Raw genomic sequence first — 17,701 nt, 5'->3', positions numbered from 1 at the left:
CTCATGCATATATAAAGAGACTCATACATGGGAATACACTGTTAGGTGAAATGGCAGTGAGAGTCTTTTGGGATACTGACTCTGAGGACTTTTAAATATGCTGCATATTTTTGCAATTATCAGTGCATGTGCTGGTCCTGTCTCCCATCTAGGCTGTGTACAAGAACCAGACACTTCCAGAGTTTTATAGGTGGGAAGAATGGGCCCTGCTTTCAAGGCATTAATTTAAACATGATTCACCAACCTACAGAAAAGTTTTTCATATCTGAGATGACTCAGAATGCTTAGTTTCATTTGTACACTACATTCAACTCAGTGAACACTTATTTAATGAATATCCAGAGGAGAATGCTATTATTTATTTATTTTTAAAATGAATTTAACTTAGGGGCAACTGACTGGCTCAGCTGGAAGAGCATACAACTCTTGATCTCGGGGTTGTGAATTCAAGCCCCACATTGGGTATAGAGATTGCTTAAAAATAAAATCTTGACAAATAAAATGAATTTAACTTAAACAAATCTGCTCTTCTGCTTCAGACAACAGGAAGTCCCTTGTGTTGTAATGCCAATGTCTTTCTTGGTCAGCATTTGGAGGCAGTCATACATATATCATGCTGGAAAGGCCAAAAGGGGCAGGAATTGGGACCCCCTATTTAACAGGAGTCCAGAGAGTTTGAAAGAGATAGAAATAAGATCACATCAGATCACAAGGTCTGATGTTGGGCACCTGGCTGGCTCAGAGGGTGGAGTGTGCCACTCTTGATCTCTGGGTTGTGAGTCTGAGCCCCACACTGGGTGTAGAGATTAAAAAATAAAACCTTAGGCTGCCGCTGGTGCTGGGGCCCGAGGAGGGACGCGCCAGAGCGGGGCCGCCGGGACTGAGCGAGCGACAGACGTGCCACCCGCCGACGCTGCAGCCGCTTGGGGTCCGCATGGACCCTCTGCCTGAGTATAGAATGAGCCAAGGGGATTCAAACCCAGCAGCTATTCCACATGCAGCAGAAGATATTCAAGGAGATGACAGATGGATGTCTCAGCACAACAGATTTGTCCTGGACTGTGAAGACAAAGAGCCTGATGTACTGTTTGTGGGGGATTCCATGGTGCAGTTAATGCAGCAATATGAGATATGGCGAGAGCTTTTTTCCCCACTTCATGCACTGAATTTTGGAATTGGGGGAAATACAACAAGACATGTTTTGTGGAGACTAAAGAATGAGAACTGGAGAATATTAAACCTAAGGTCATTGTTGTCTGGGTAGGAACAAACAACCATGAAAATACGGCAGAAGAAGTAGCAGGTGGAATCGAGGCCATCATCCAACTTATTAACACAAGGCAGCCACAGGCCAAAATCATTGTATTGGGTTTGTTACCTCGAGGTGAGAAGCCCAACCCGTTGAGGCAAAAGAATGCCAAGGTGAACCAGCTCCTCAAGGTTGCCCTGCCGAAGCTCACCAACGTCCAGCTCCTGGACACAGACGGGGGCTTCGTGCACTCGGACGGTGCCATCTCCTGCCACGACATGTTTGATTTTCTGCACCTCACGGGAGGGGGCTACGCCAAGATCTGCAAACCCCTGCATGAACTGATCATGCAGTTGTTGGAGGAGACCCCTGAGGAGAAACAAACCACCATCGCCTGACTGGCTCCCATCAGTGTTACTTGCACCCCAGCTTCCTCAGATCAGTTATATCACTGGCACTACAGAATCCTTCTCTTTCCTAAGGCACTTTGCATTGTAGAATGTTCCTGGATGTTCATATCTAGTGTTTGAAGGGGAGGAGGGATTTAAACTGGTCCTGTACATAGAAGGTTGGTTTGACACAGGAGACAAATTAGCCAAGGAAGATTGTTGTTTAAATTCGTTTGAAACCAGAAGGGGACTTTTTAGTTGTATGTGTGGCACACTCATTGAATTATCACAGTTTTTCCTAGGACAACATCGAGACTAAGGACGGAACAAAATGAAGATTTTTTTTTTCATGGCCTTTCTTTCTATGGATTATGTCATATAGAGTAACGATCAGGATCCACACCTACTTGGCTTTAATACAGATGTCTTTTCCAGTTTTTAAAGTTCATAATTTAGCCCTTTGTTTTTAGTTTGCTTTACTCCTATGTATTCGCAACATTTTCTTAACATACAGCATCAGATTGAACGTGCTTGTGATTCAGATATGGGAGATGCTATGGTTAACAAGTGAATTTGTTCCACTCTCTTAATCTTTCCCATGTTTAGCAGTAGAAGAAAGGTTTTGCCCCATTTGGGGGACTCTATGGAAGGTATTATTTTTATGCTGCTGAATATCATGTCTATAATAGACCCACGCATGCAGCCTTTCCTCCCTATTTCCCCTCATCCCCTCTTTGTTTTTTGGGGGGGTCCTTGTTGACATTACAGGCTTTTAACACATTTTTGACCTAGAAGCTCTGTTGCTGGAAGTGTAAGTCCCCAGCCAGTTACTCTCATGATGATAGTACTGATGTGCAGCTCATTCTCGTGTGGTGCTCTGTGCGTAGTCTCTGTAGTGCTGTCCAGGTTCGGAGTTCTGGTTTGGTTTGGTTTGCTTTTCCCTCAAGATGTTTTACACTTTCCTCTTTTGGAAAAAAAAAAAAAAAAGGCAACCAGAACTCTATTTCCCATTCCATAAGCCCTGACATTATTTCAAGTTTTATAGTATCTTAGGGTGTATATTTTATTTTTTTATTGGCTTAGTTTTTAAAATTATATCAGTCCAGAAAAATTTGGCCTTTTTTGTGAGGAAACAAATGGAGCTGCTCTTCAGAATAGGCATTCTACCGTGATCCCACCATTTTAGTGAAAAAGAACTAGGTTGGTTTGACTTTCAGGGTCTGAGGATTTCTTTCGAGAGAGCTCTTTATAATCTTAATGTTTTGCTTGAGCTTTAAGAACGGCCATTTTAAAAATAATGCGACAGTACATGGTTTATTGTTCAGTATACCTTTGGAATATGTACAAATTGGATCTACAAACAAATATTTTAAACTGGACCAGGTGGGTATTGGAGTAACCTATTAAAATGTGCTCTGCACCGATTCTGCTTAACATTCAAGTTCAGTGACTAAGGAATATGTTCGATGTCCTGCTTGCAAGGCAAGTGTCAGTGCTTTTGTGAGTTGGAGGGGGTTGCTGATTTGTGCTAAGAGCCACCTCTGATTGAGAGGGATAGAACTTGGGCTGATGTTTTTCTTGTGAAATGTCTTTCTAGGAATTTTTTTGGTCTTATTTTTAGCCTTTTTTTTTTTAATACATTTCTGAATGTATCATGTCTTCACTAATGACAGAAAGTACATGTGATGTTTACTAGACTCGTTTCTCACATTAAGGTTCCCTCTCTTTTTAGGAGCCCAGATTCTTGAGTTTATCAGGGCAGGTTTTTTCTTAGCTGAGGCATAGTTCTAAGGAGGGCAGAGAAGTTTGTGTGTAAAAAGACCGATTCTTATCCAGGTCTTTTTCCATTTGTCAGAGGGCGGGAATATCGTCCAAACAAACCCGTTAGGTTATTCCTGTAGCATGTGCTTTTAGCTTCCCTCTTGACTAAGGATGAAATAGCCCTTTGTGAGCTGGCCTTCGGCTCCTTTGTTTATGTGTGTAAACCTCGGGTGTTACTACATTTTAATACCTACCAGAGCTATTTGAGCAATAGTATTTGAACCACTGGCCTTTTAAATAAAAGTCTGACCCATTGCTAATGTGCAAAAAAATAAAAAAATTAAAAAAAATAAAACCTTAAAAAAAAATTAGGGTCTGATGTAAAGTTCAGTACGGTGTTCTGTCTACAGCAGTTCCTACACTCACACCCAGTACTTTGGGAAAACTGGAGGAGTTCTCCCCTGGCCATTTCCACATGTGCTTAAGTCAAGTGAGAATCCTCAATTAAAAAAAAAACAAAAAAACAAAACAAAAAAAAACGTGAGGGGCACCTGGGTAGCGCAGTTGGTTAAATGTGGGACTCTTGATTTCAGCTCGTCATGACCTCATGGGTCATGAGATCGAGCCTTGCGTAGGACTCCGTGCTCAGCGGGGTGTCTGTTTGGGATTCTCTCTCCCTCTGCCCCTCCCCCCACCCCATGTTCTCGTGCTCTCTCTCTCGAATAAATGAACAAATCTTTAAAAAAGTGAAGGGACACAGGGAGTGAACTTCATCGTCACAATATGCTCAGCAACTCCTTTGGGGTTTGAGTGCAAGTACCTGAGGGGAGGTCCAGCTGACATGAGCTTTCCCAGACCCACCAACCTGACCCTGGGCCTGTGTGCCTATAATAGACCAAGGACTCTCATTCACACCCTCTACCTCCTGACAACAGAGATGCTGAGAAAAGACAGACAACCCTGCTTCACCAGGGCTGAGACATAAGATCCCACAAGTCTCTGGTCATCCCTGTCCTTCCTGTTTATATGAAAAGCAAGTCCAGCGTTTTCCTGTACCAATAATCAGAAAACAGCAGGTTTTTGGCCAAAAAACCCTGGGGTTTCCTTTCTTCCTACACAGCTTAGCGATGGTTTCTGTGGGAACCCTAGAATCTAAGAAGACTGAGAGCCTCTAGAACACTGCCTCTGGATTACCTGGCCTCACCAGCCTGCATTCATGCTACAGGATGGCAAGAAATCAAATGACTACGGTAGCTTGATCCCCTTGCACTAGCCCTCTGTTAAAGTGTTGGCTTAGACCTACTTCTAAACTAAATCTGAAAGCCATTACCTGCCCTCCTAAGAATCTAGTGACTAGCTCCAGTGTCACACATCTTTAGACACTGCTCTCTGAAAAAGACAAACCATCTACAATATTTGGCCAAATCAACCACCAGACTCATGTTCTTGCTCACTCCAACGAGCATTTATCTTTACCAACACACTGGGCCAGAGGTGACAGACATTCTTTTCTCCTCAGAACAAGGGAGACAAGTAGCAGAAGCTTGGACTCTCCACCATGGTAGTGGCCAGGAGTGGTCAAGCCTGATGGCATACCAGCTCCTGGGCCCCGAGATCTCTGACTGCATCAGAGAAATATTTTGTTCCTATCACCTTACATAAAACAACTTCTCTGTCAATTAATTATATGCCACCTGAATTGTTACCTAAGTCTTTTCTTTTCTACTTTGTAATGTGTGTGATCTCTAGTCTCTTCAACCGAACTGTGAAATCTGAAGGTAGGCAGGGCTCTGATCCAACACTGCTTTGAATGTACAGAAAGACATCCAGACAGTACCTGGCACAGAGGAGGCATTAAAAAAAAAAAAGTAACTGCTGGATGAATATTTACTGGCTTGTTTTCCTATTCAATTTGATTCTGATTTACATAAGAAAAAGAAAAAAAAGTCACCTACAGTTGACAGGGAAGAAAAGCCCAAAAGAAATTGCAGAACACCTCAGTAAGCCCTGCCCTGTCTACTGTTTCCCAAGGGGGCAGAGATGTGAGCAGGCAGACCTGTGGACCCTAGCAGAGAGCCTTCCTGCCTTCCGGCACACAAGATTGCAAAATTTGGCAGGAAGGGTGTGCGCTCTATCTAGCGAAGGACTGACAAAACATGGGAAATGGCAGCCTTGCTACACACCATCCTCTCCTCTGAGGTGCTATGTGCCACGGAAATGGAAGAACAAACATGTCAGTCACAATCAATTTCCTACTGCCCAAGTCTTTGAACTCTGACTTCAAATAGGCCAACTTTACATTGCATGAAATGTCTGTGTTTTGCCAAAGCGAGTACCACACTGCACGACATGTAATAATCTCTAGCCCGTGACAGGCCACCTCTTAAGGCGTTTGCTTCATTTTTGCTCAGGGAGTTACTTATGGAGGTGAGGAAGGCTGGAGCATTTCTTCCCACAGCTGTAACATGCCCCCAGTGTGCCCTCCCCAGCACAGAGGAGAGCAGTGACACACAAGGACCACCCAGAGGGAGACACAGCCTGCCCTTGCTATGGCCTGACTGTCCATACCTAGAGCCTTCACAGATATTTGCCGGGTCAGTGGAGGGGGGATATTGATGCACACAAGATCCACGTCTTGATGCAGCAAGACATCATCGGTCCGGCTGGTGTAGAAGGTGATGTTCATCTCCTCGGCAAGCTGCTTTGCCTCCTCCTCAGTCTTCCCCCACAGGGCCTCCACGGTGAACCCTTCTGCCCTCAGCAGTGGGACCAGAACCCGGGCGGAGCTGCCGGTCCCAAACACGCCCACTCCTGGGAGCATCTTCATGCCGGTTTCTCTGTTCACCAACTCATCTCCTCACAAGAGCCTCCAGCATGAATACGACCTTCCCACAGTCCTGGTCAAATATGGCTCCTGGAACAGCAAGCATTATACTGGCTATTAGTGGATGGCACACTCAGCTGAGGCTACCTTCTGGACTTATTTGGAAGCAACAAGTTCTCTGCCACAAAAGCACAAATGCAATACTGCTCCAAAATGAAAACCTGCAAAACCTTTTCCCATGGAGACTTAAGGATATCAGCAATATCCATCTACTGGAAGAATGAAAAACGAGTAAAGCTGAGTTCCCAAATCTCTGTTCTGTTCTGTCCCTTAATGTTTTGTGTGACTCTGGTCCAATCACTTAACCATCAGGGTCATAACTGTAAAAGTTCATGATTCCATGATATTATATTGGAAAAAGGAAAAGAGGGGAAACAAAAACCAGTACAAGTTGGAAGAAAACTACCTAGGTGCTATGCAGATTATAATTTAAAATTTCATGGTAGAAAGCAGAGGCAAGTATTCATTATAAACAAAAAATAACCAAAAAAAAAAAAAGTTTTCAACTACCAAACTAACAACAATAACAGGAAGTTTAAAATGTTATTTTTTGTATAAAGACACTCAGTCCAACATTGGCTATGCTAAGTGAAAAACTGGGAAACAATCTAGATGTTCAATAACAGTAATGGGGGGCGCCTGGGTGGCTCAGATGGTTAAGCGTCCGCCTTCGGCTCAGGTCATGATCCCAGGGTCCTGGGATCGAGTCCCGCATCGGGCTCCCTGCTCCTTGGGAGCCTGCTTCTCCCTCTGCCTCTCTCTCTCTCTCTCTCATGAATAAAGAAATAAAATCTTTAAAAGCAAAACAAAACAGTAATGGGTAAGATAAATAACACTGTGAAGCAGCTGAAAACTGGGGGAGTAGAATGCCCTCAATGACCTGAAAGACATCACCATATATTCATTGAAAAGGGGGAAAACAAAACAATAGAGGAAGTATGATATCCATTTTTTTAAAGCACAAAAGAAGTATATGTAACAAAAACTAATGATGTAATGTATGGTGATTAACATAACATAATAAAAAAAAGTATATGTGAATGAGAATATACAAGGATATCTATAATATTATTTGTAAGCATATTTTACACATGACATTAGAAGGACCAGAATACACCTGAATTTCATAATGATTACTCAAATTGATGGGATTATAGATTTTTCTTTTTCAAACTGCCCAATTTTCTACAATGAATTGTGGTTTTTCATTCTGATCACAAGGGTTATCAAATGAAATAAAGGGGCTCCTGGGTGGCTCAGTTAGTTAAGCATCTGCCTTTGGCTCAGGTCATGGATCTTGGGGTCCCGGGATCGAGCCCCGAGTCAGGCTCCCTGCTCAGCGGAGAGTCAGCTTCTCCCTCTCCCACTGCCCCTCCCCCTAGCTCGTGCTCTCTCTCTCTCTCTCTCAAATAAATAAAATCTTAAAAAAAATAAATGAAATAAAGAACAAAACTAAAGTCTGGACATTGAGGACGGCATGTGACGCAATGAGCACTGGGTATTATATAATACTGATGAATCAGAGGCCTATACCTCTGAAACCAATAATACATTATACATTAATTAATTGAATTTAAATGAAAAAAGTTAAAAAAAATTAACAAAACAAACAAAACAACAACAAAAAACTAACAAAAGTCAGCCTGGAAACCAAGATGAGATTTGGGTGTGCTCAGGGTTACCCAGTTTCCCCCTACAGCAGCCCATGTGCTAAACCAGGGGTCCCCACTCTGGCTGTGTGTTAGGTAGCAGTAACTCCAGACCCACTGAGTCAGATTATAGGGATGAGGCTGTGTCACTATCATTTTCTTCTCAAGTTTAATTCTTTTTTTTGTGTGTGTGGTAAAATACACATAAAATTTACTATCTTAAACATTTTTAAGTGTACAGGTTCAGTGATATGAAATACAGATTGTGCACCATCTACCTCCAAAAAATCTTCATCTTGCAAACTGAAACTCCATACCCATTAAACACTAATTCCTCATCCCAATCCCTCTTGCCAGCCCCTGGCAACCACCATTCAACTTTCTTGTTGTCTTTAAAAAATATATATATATTTTTAAGTAACCTCTACACCCAGCATGGGGCTGGAACTCATGACGCCAAGATCAAGAGTGACACGCTCTGAGCCAGCCAGGAGTTCCTATGTTCTGTTTTCTGTTGCCATGAATCGGACTATACTCTAGGTACTTTGCAGAAAGGGAATCATACAGTATTTGTCTTTTTGTGATTGGCTTATTTCACTTAGTATAACGTCTTCAAAGTTCATCTATGTTGAAGCATGTGTCAGAATTTCCTCCCCTTTAAGGTCAAATAATATTCCATTCCATGTATATACCATATTTTGTTTATTCATTTATCTGTACACAGACACTTGGGTTGTTTCCATGTTTTAGCTATTGTAAATAATGCTGCTATTAACATGGGTGTTCAAATCTCTCTTCAAGAACCCCCCCCCCCTTTAACACTCTTTCAATTCCTTTGGGTATATACCTGGAAGTAGAATTGCTAGATCATATGATAGATTTTTATTTATTATTTTAAAAAATATTTTATTTATTTATCTGGCAGAGAGAGAGCAAAGCAGGGGGAGCAGCAGGTAGAGGGAGAAGCAGGCTCCCTGCTGAGCAAGAAGCCTGATGAGAGACTCGATCCCAGGACCCTGGGATCATGACCTGAGTCAAAGGCAGACACATAACCGACTGAGCCACCCAGCCATCCCCATATGGTAGATTTTTAATTTTTTGAGGAACCACTACACTGTTTTCCACTGGGTCTGTACCACTTAAAATAATTTTATAAATACTTTCTAGTTCCTTAGTCTTCCAATTACCTTTAAAAAAATCTTGGGTGCCTGGGGGGCTCAGTGAAGTGTCTGCCTTCAGCTCATTCAGCTCAGGTTATGATCCCAGGGTCCTGGGATCAAGTCCTGCACAGGGCTCCCTGTTCCGCAGGGAGCTTGCTTCTCCCTCTGCCTCTCTCTCTCTGATGAATAAATAGAATCTTAAAAAAAAAAACTTACTTGGTCATCGCAAATCCCAAATTTTAACAAGTTTTATCCAAATGTACAACTTTGCTGTTCTACTTTAATCCACATAACACTGCCTCACTTGCATCTCCTCACAGATCAGAGTCAACCTATTTGTCAGGGAGACATGGCATTCCTTTAGTAAATGCACCGTAACTATTTCATTCCTCAACTGCAAGTACTAGGGATATACCTCTCTTCCCTCTCCCTCCATGACATCCACCTTTCTGATCATTTCTGAGTGTCACTTCCGGGCTCCCCACTTCTTTCAATGCTGAAGTTCTTAAGTTCTCTTCTCTTCTTGCTCCACATGCTCTCTTATCTACTCATGTCCAAAGCTTTATCAGTATACCAGTGATTCCCAAATCTGCAGCACAAGCCCAGATTCCCCTCCAGAGCTTCATACCCATATAACCAGGGCCCTGGGTGGCTCAGTCACTTAAGTGCCCAACTCGTGATCTCAGCTCAGGTCTGGACCTCAGGGTCATGAGTTCAAGCCCCACCTTAAGCTCTATGCCTGTGGAGCCTACCTAAAAAAAAAAAAAGTGGTATGTCCATACAACATAGTATTATTCAGCCACAAAAAGTAATGAAGTACTGATACAAACTACAACATGGGTGAACCTTGAAAACATTACCCTAAGTGAAAGACACTAGTCACAGAAAGCCATATATTGTATGATTCCATTTATGTAAAATGTTCAGAACAGGCAAATCCATGGAAATAGAAAGTAAATTAGTGGGAGGGTTAGCGGGGATGAAGAAATTGGGAAGTAGGGGCATCCAAGTTTATTCTTCCCCACGTGGTTATTCAGCACCATTTGTTGAAGAGTTTGTTCTTTCCCCTGAATGATAACTCCTTTGTTGAAAATCAGTTGACCATAAGTGTATGGATTTACTTAGAGACTCTCAATTTTATTTCATTGCTGTATATGTCTATCCTTATGCATACCATGCTTTCTTGATTACTTTAGCTTTACAGTAAGTTCTGAAGTCAGTGTGAGTCTTCCAACTTCATTCTTTTTCAATATTGTTTTGGCTATTCAGGGTCCCTTGCATTTTCCTATGAATTTTAGGTTCAGTTTGTCAATCTGGGATTCTGATAGAGATTGCTTTGAATCTGTAGATCAATTTGGGGAATACGGTCATCTTAACATTAGATTTTATGATCCATGAACATGGGATGCCTTTCCATTTATTTAGGTCTTCTTTAATTTCTTTTAACAATGTTTTGCAGTTTTCAGAGTAAGTTACACACTTTTTGGTTAAATTTATTTCTAAGTATTTGTTTGATTTTTTTTTTTTTTTTTAGATTTTATTTATTTGAGAGAGAGAGCATGAGCGAGCCGGGAAGAGAGGGAAAAGCAGGTTCCCCGCTGAGCAGGGAGCCTGATGCAGGGTTCGATCCCAGGACCCATGACCTGAACCAAAGGCAAACGCTTAACGGTTAACTAAGTCACCCAGTTGCCCGTTTGATGCTATTGTAAATGCAATTGTTCTTTTTTTTTTTTTTAGATTTATTCATTTATTTTAGAGAGAGAGAGTGCATGCAGGAGGAGGTGTAGAGGGAGAGAGGGGAAGAGAAGCAGACTCACCACTGAGCGGGGAGCCTGACATGGGGCTTGATCACACAACTCTGAGATCATGACCTGAGCTGAAATCAAGAGTTAGATGCTCAATTGATTGAGCCACCCAGGTACCCCTGGAATTGTTTTCTTAATTTTATTTTCAGATTGAGCATCTCTTTTGCTTCTAGTGTAGATACAAATGTACTATGTAATTTACATGTCTATCTTAGGGGTTGGTTTGCCAGTATATCCCGCTTGACGCTACCTGAAGGACACCCGTGCCTTTGTGAACCACTGAAATAAGCATGACACGGGCTGTCTCTAACTCCAGACCCTTATCAGCTTCCTGCCCTCCTGTCTCTAACTCTCTGGGGCTGTGGATCTTGGCTTGCCCCCTGCACTCTACCATTGGGTTTTATCCTAATCATCATTCTTTCTAATAATGATGGAATAATGTCTGTGACCTCTCAGCTATGTCTTTTTCCTCCTTGCTGATAATTCTGCCCTTATAGACTTCCGTTCTAGTTAGAAACAGGTCAGTCACATAGTATCTTCTATAATTATCGTGTCCTGGACTTCTCCCCTTCAGCTATTTTGGTCACCTTCTGCATTTGCAGTTTTGTTTTTGTTTTGGCTACTTACATATCATTGACATTCTGGGAGCTTGAGAGTGTCAAATTTGTAGCACTAGACAAGTAAGCTTCTGCGTAAGTTTTGTGGGTCATTAATTACCAACAGCTATGAGAGCCAGAGGAGTGACACGCCACTATAAACAAGGAGATCCATGTTCTCTCAAAATTCACGCCCAGAGCACACTTCCTCCTCTCTCCCACCTCATTTCTTCATGCTCTAGTTATATTTGGGTGTATGTTTGCATTGGTGGCTTAAAATAACAGAACGGATTAGAGGACATTTTAATAACCTCTGTTTTACTGACAGTGACTTAAAGGGCAGCTTCATCAACACCCATAAAGGGGCATCAGCTGGCCTCTGAGGAAGCCAGAAGGCATGAAGCTAGGCAGGCTTGATCACTAGGTATTTCCTGTTCAGGCAGGCAGAGCTGGTTTCCCTTATTTCAGTGACTACCCTTTCTAACCCCTAAAATTTCCCTACTCCCTGCCCTTAACATTCTTGTATATATACCTTTCATATCCTCCAAAGATCTCCATAAAGTCAGCCCTGCCTAGTTCCCATACACTCTAATGACCACATGCTGGTCAGGACTGAAGGGTGGAAAGTGCCCTGACAGGACTTTGCAAGGCTCTGGGGAAGACAGCACAGAGGTTAGAGGCATGGAATTTGCAGCCACTTTGCCTGGCTCAAGTCCTGGCTATACCACTTACCAGCTAGGTAACCTCAGGTAAGTTTTTAAATCATTCTGTGCTTCTGTTTCCTCATCTGTAAAATGGGGATAGTTGTATTGACCTGATAGGGGAGTTAAAGATTAAATGAGTTAATACTTGTAAAGCATTCTTAACAGGGTCTGGGCCCATAGTAAGGCACTGCATACATCATTTTAGAAAAATTTCTCTTAGAGGTCTCCTCTTCAAAACCTGTGTAGGAATATAAAGAATACTCCGAGCTAAAATACAGTAAAGTGTAACAGGCCAAACAATATTTAGTGTAACATACAGTGCATCTAAGTCCACACAATCCCATTCTGCAGATGAGGATACAGAAGCTCAGAGAGGCTAGCTAACTTTTCCAGGGTTCTGTAGCTGGCTGTATATGACAGAGCTGCCATAACCAACTGTGAAACCCTGAGCAGGTTACTTAGCTTCCCCGAGCCTCTGTACAAACAGAGGTTTTGTATGTGTGGAACAACTTTTCTTTCATTTTTTTGTGCTAAGTATGAGCCAGGAAAGTTCATTCTGTTGTCTGGCTTGGCAAGTGCTTGCCTCAGATCCACCACTCAAACCAGTGTTGATACATCATGCCTTTATGGAGGGCCTAACAGGAAGGCTGTGGCCACAAAAGGATGAAAAAAACACAGCCCAAATTTCGGGGGCAACAAGTCAGAAAGGTGTGCAGGAGCCAGAGCTGGTGGCATCAAGCGCTAACTAAGGAATTTGGGCTTTGATAGGTGGGTATGCTTATATGCTTGGTGTGCCCCACCTTCTCCACCTGATCCCCTCTTGGCCCTGCTCTCTCAGGAGTCGGAGGCCAATTCTAAGGCTCCAGGCTATGGGTTCAGCCAATGGGAAGCACCAGGAGGAGAGATAAATGGATGGAAGGATGAACTTATTTATTTTCTGCCTTCTCTCTACCAGGATGTGGTTCTGGCAGGGCCTGTGTTCCTTGACAGGGTCAAAGTACCTACTGAGGACCCCTCTTCTCTGGCCACAGCTTTTACTGAGTTCTGGTATCTCCACCTTTTTCCCATTGTGCCTGAGGTGGCAACACGACTAGTGGTAGTCGGTCCCAGGGTGCTCCACCATCTCTTGTAGGTTGGTTTCCTTTACTGTTCACACCACTGTAAATAATCCCTTCATTAAAGACTTTTCGATGAACCCTTTGAGTGGCTGTTTTCTGCCTGGACCCCAATACAGTAAGCAATGAGAACCATTACATTTTTTTAATGTGAATTAGGTGGAAAAGAATTTAAGAGACTCTAGACAAAGAACCAGTTAGGATATCAACTAAAAGACAAGGAGGGCTTGATGGAGGGAATGAAATGGAGCAGACACCTATCAACAGGATTTGGGGTAATAAGGAGGAAGAGAAGAGCCAAAATCGACACTGAACTATAGACCAACATCTTCCATAAACACAGGCACAGAATCCTCAACAAAGTATTAGCAAGTGGGATCCAACAATGTGTTAGAAGGACAACACATCATGACTAAGAGAATTTAATCCCAGGAAGGCAAGGTTGGTTCAACATTCTAAAATCAATTACTATAATTCTACCATATTAACAGTCATTAGTTATTAGACTGCATTAACTACAAATGCAAATTGAAACTTATTTAATGTAACTTCACACCTATTAAAATGTCCGAAATTCAGAAAACCCGGTATCAAATGCTGGCAAGGCTATAAAGCAACTGTTCATTGTTGGTGAAAATAAAAAATGGTATAGCCACCGTGAAAAACAGTTTGTCATCTTATGAAGTTAAATATATACATATCATATAACCTTGCAGCCCCACTTCTGGTATTTACCAAGAGAAACAAAAACTTATATTCACACAAAAGCCTGTATGTGAATGTCTATTTTTCTAATGTCTAATATTGGCTTTATTTGTAATTGTCAAAACTTGGAAACAACACAAATGTCCTTCAACTGGTGGTGAATGGATAAACAAACAGTATGCCAATGCAACGGAATACTATGCAGTAAAGCAAACGAATGAACTACTGATGCACTCAACTGACAAAATGAATCTCAAGTGCATTATGCTAACTGAAAGATGCCAGACTCAAAAGGCTCCATACAGTGTGATTCCATTTACGTGACATAATGGAAGAGGAAAACAACAGGGACAGAAAATAGTGATTGCCAAGGGTTGGAACTGGGGGCATGCATCAACTGCAATGAGCTACAGGGAATTTTGGGGGTTGGGTGGTAAAGGAACTGTTCTTTATCTTGACTGTGCTGTTAATTACATGACTGTGTGCATTTGTCAAAACCCACAGAACTGTACACTAAAAAGAGTAAATTTACCGATATGTAAGTTATATTTCATGAAATGGAACCCCCTAAAAATGACACTGAAGTTCCAAACATAAAATGACAAGTTGTAGTGTCATTAAGAGAAACAGGGAACCCAAAAGGCCTGACTTATTGAGACTTGTGCAGAAGCTGGGATTTGTGGATTCTGCTCTTCCCAGACTGGTGGAATATTATCTTACTGTATGTATGCCTAGTCCAAGGAGCCACAGCTTCTTCAAAACCATAGGAAGAGACCCACTCCCCAACGTGGAGGGCAAATCCAGTCTGGCCCTCATTTTTCTAAGTTCTGGAACACAGTCACATCCATTTCTTTATTTATGGCTACTTTTGTAATACAACAGTAAAGGAGGTGACACATCGACCATATGGCCCACAAAAATCAAAAATATTTACCATCTGGCCCTTCACAGAAAACGTTTGCTGATCCCTGCCCTATCCCATGGGTTATGAAGCTAGGAGCTCCAAGTGACAGAATATAGTCATGAAGGTAGCCAGGCCTATGATAAAAAGAACACCCTACCCCATTGTGTGTGTGAGGAGTCACAGATTCTGGGAATTCTGGTGTTAGTGCATAACGTATTCCGTAGGCAGCTTGAGTAGGAGTCAGACCCTGGGCAGAAGGTGCCTATGAATCCTTTTCTAGGAGATGCAACACACAGAACTAAAACCTGTATTTCTTAACCTCTCCTGCAAAAAAAGATGTATCTTAAAAAGATAAATATAGGAAGAAGGTAACATTTGGTAGAGCTTCTGGTAATGTTCTTTAAAGGAGGTAATCTCCATTGACAAGCACCTTTTCCCCTCTTTCTCCCTTCTTTCTGTCTGAAATGCAGACAGTATGGCTGGAGTTGCCATAGCCAAATGACCACCAGGAGGCAACCTGAGGATGGAACAGAGTTTCCTGCAGACACTGGCACTGAGATGGTGAATCACCCTCAAGGAAAGGAATTCCATTTCATGGACTAGACAGGCATGTAAACACATTTGTTATTCAGTATAGGTAGAGCAACAGAAATCTGTGTGTAGCATAGAGAATAGCCATCATTACCTGGGCCACAGGTGGTGTGCAAGCAGGAAAGGCTTCCTGAAGACAGGATGTAAGAGGTCAAGCTGATCAGAAAGACAAGAGGTCAAACGACCTCTCCAACACATCCAATGACAAGACCCTCCCTTTATTGGTGGCTCGCTTCTGACCTGGGGCCATTTCAGTTAGAAAACTCTACTGTAGATGGACTTGAAGTCCTCAGTCTTCTACATTGTGGAACTACCTGTGAGGAATGATTCCTTATTTATTTATTTATTAAGATTTATTTATTTCAGAGAGAGAGCACAAGCAAGAGGAGCTGAGGGAGAGAATCTTAAGCAGACTCCATACTTAGCACAGAGCCTGACTCGGGGCTCAATTTCACGACCAGGACATGATCTGAGCCGAAATCAAAAGGCCACTTACCAGACTGAGTGACCCAGGTGCCTCTATCTGTGATGTTTCTAATGAAACTTTTATGTTTCCTTTAAACTTCCTAGGTGGTGGTAGGTCGTTTGCACAATGACTACAGTAACTCCCTTCTTTTGTTTTCATGCCATCAGATAGTGAATCACCTCCCACAATGACTCTGGACTTAATCATGTCACATGCTCTGGCCAATGGCACAAGAGCAAAATGACCCAAGAGGTTTGAAAACTACTTCTGCCTGAAGGCGTCCTCTCTTACTGCTCTTGGGTTGTCTTGGACCATCACCATGTGAATGAGCCTAGACCATCCTGCTGGATCTCAAGACACATGTGACCAAAGTCATCCTCACTGCCCCACCTGACACAAAACCAACTGCTAGTTACATGAGTGAGACCACCCTAGGCCATCCAGTTCCAGTTGAGCTGATCCAGACCAGAACAACCACCCAGATCTCCCAAAGAATCATTAGAAAATAAAACCAGTACATTGTAGACCTTCAACTAACACGAGGTTATATGTCAATTATATACCAATAAACCTGGGCGGAAAAAAAGAATCATGAGAAATAATATTTGTTTTAAGCTACTGAATTGTGATGTTTGTTGTAATTGTTTGTTATATAGCTAAAGCTTACTGATACACTCCTTTACAGAGAGAACTCCCTAATTACCTCAGGCCTTCCTCATACTCTGTATCAGAAGAGTAGCCAAGGTCAAGGCTGCTCTGGTTTGCCCGCTCTCTGGTTTATCAACAACCCCCTGAAATAGGAACCCCGGAACTAAATGCCATATCCTGAGCATACTCTGTCTTGCCTTCTTTCTCTGGTTACTATATTCCTATTACACAGCTTACATTCATTATAGAACTTAGACAGCCATGTCATCCTGACACACAGCAGGATTTTTCACATGGCCTAATAAGTATTCTGTACTTGTGTAATCAGGTTTTTTAGAATTTCTAATGTGGTAAAATACATATTAACATAAAATTTACCATCTTAACCATTTTTAAACATACACTTCAGTGGCGTTAATAACATTCATATTGTTGCACAACCATCACCACCATCCATCCATCCACAGAACTCTTTTTACCTTGTAAAACTGAAACTCTAGATCCATTAGACAACAACACCCTATCCCCAAGCCGCAGCAACCACCAGTCTACTTTCTGTCTCTCTGAGTTTGACTCTCTAGGTAGACTACCTCATATAAGTGGAATCACATAATACTTGTACTTTTGTGACTTGCTTATTTGACTTAGTATCAGATCCTCAAGGTTCACCCATCTTGTAGCATGTGTCAGAATTACCTTCCTTATTAAGGCTGAATAACATTCCATTTGTACATAGATACCACATTTTGCCTGTCCATTCATGTGTCCATGGACACTTGGGTTGCTTCACATTTTAACTACTGTGAATGATGCTGCTATGAACATGGGTGTACCAATTAGCTTTTCTGAACTAAAGTTTAAAACTTTCCTCTAATAAACGTCATTTAACTTGGGCATTTATTTACCAGTTGAGATCTTTCTGAATATTTGTTTACTATTTGTACCAGCTTTGTATCAGATGCAAATTTGATTAGCAGGCTATGTCTTCAAGCCAAAATAACTAACTTAAAATATTATATTGTTATCAAATGCACACACATGGAGTCTGAACTGACCAAAATCTCAAGGCCAGTAA

At 42.0% G+C, this 17,701-nt stretch overlaps 2 protein-coding genes across 4 annotated transcripts in view; one reads left to right on the top strand and one right to left on the bottom strand.

Annotated features, from left to right (window-relative positions):
• The window catches only part of GFOD2 (glucose-fructose oxidoreductase domain containing 2), a 43,987-nt gene that overhangs the window by 7,382 nt on the left and 18,904 nt on the right, over positions 1-17,701 (bottom strand). For 2 of the 3 annotated variants that reach the window (XM_027618029.1, XM_027618030.1), the window contains exon 2: positions 5,968-6,313. The exons of the other annotated variant lie outside the window; for it this stretch is intronic. In XM_027618029.1, coding sequence (XP_027473830.1) covers positions 5,968-6,226 — 259 coding nt within the window. In that variant the 5' untranslated portion in view covers positions 6,227-6,313. The remainder of the gene's footprint in view (positions 1-5,967; positions 6,314-17,701) is intronic. 3 annotated transcript variants of the gene reach the window in all.
• LOC113936221 (platelet-activating factor acetylhydrolase IB subunit beta-like) lies at positions 901-2,201 on the top strand. Its single transcript, XM_035724978.1, is given in 2 exon segments — positions 901-1,217; positions 1,220-2,201. Coding segments are annotated over 2 exon segments (711 nt in total). The 5' UTR covers positions 901-934; the 3' UTR covers positions 1,648-2,201.

Source organism: Zalophus californianus, chromosome 17, assembly GCF_009762305.2.
Source record: "Zalophus californianus isolate mZalCal1 chromosome 17, mZalCal1.pri.v2, whole genome shotgun sequence".
Classification (NCBI taxonomy): Eukaryota; Metazoa; Chordata; class Mammalia; order Carnivora; family Otariidae; genus Zalophus; species Zalophus californianus.
This window is presented reverse-complemented; position numbering and strand designations above follow the sequence as displayed.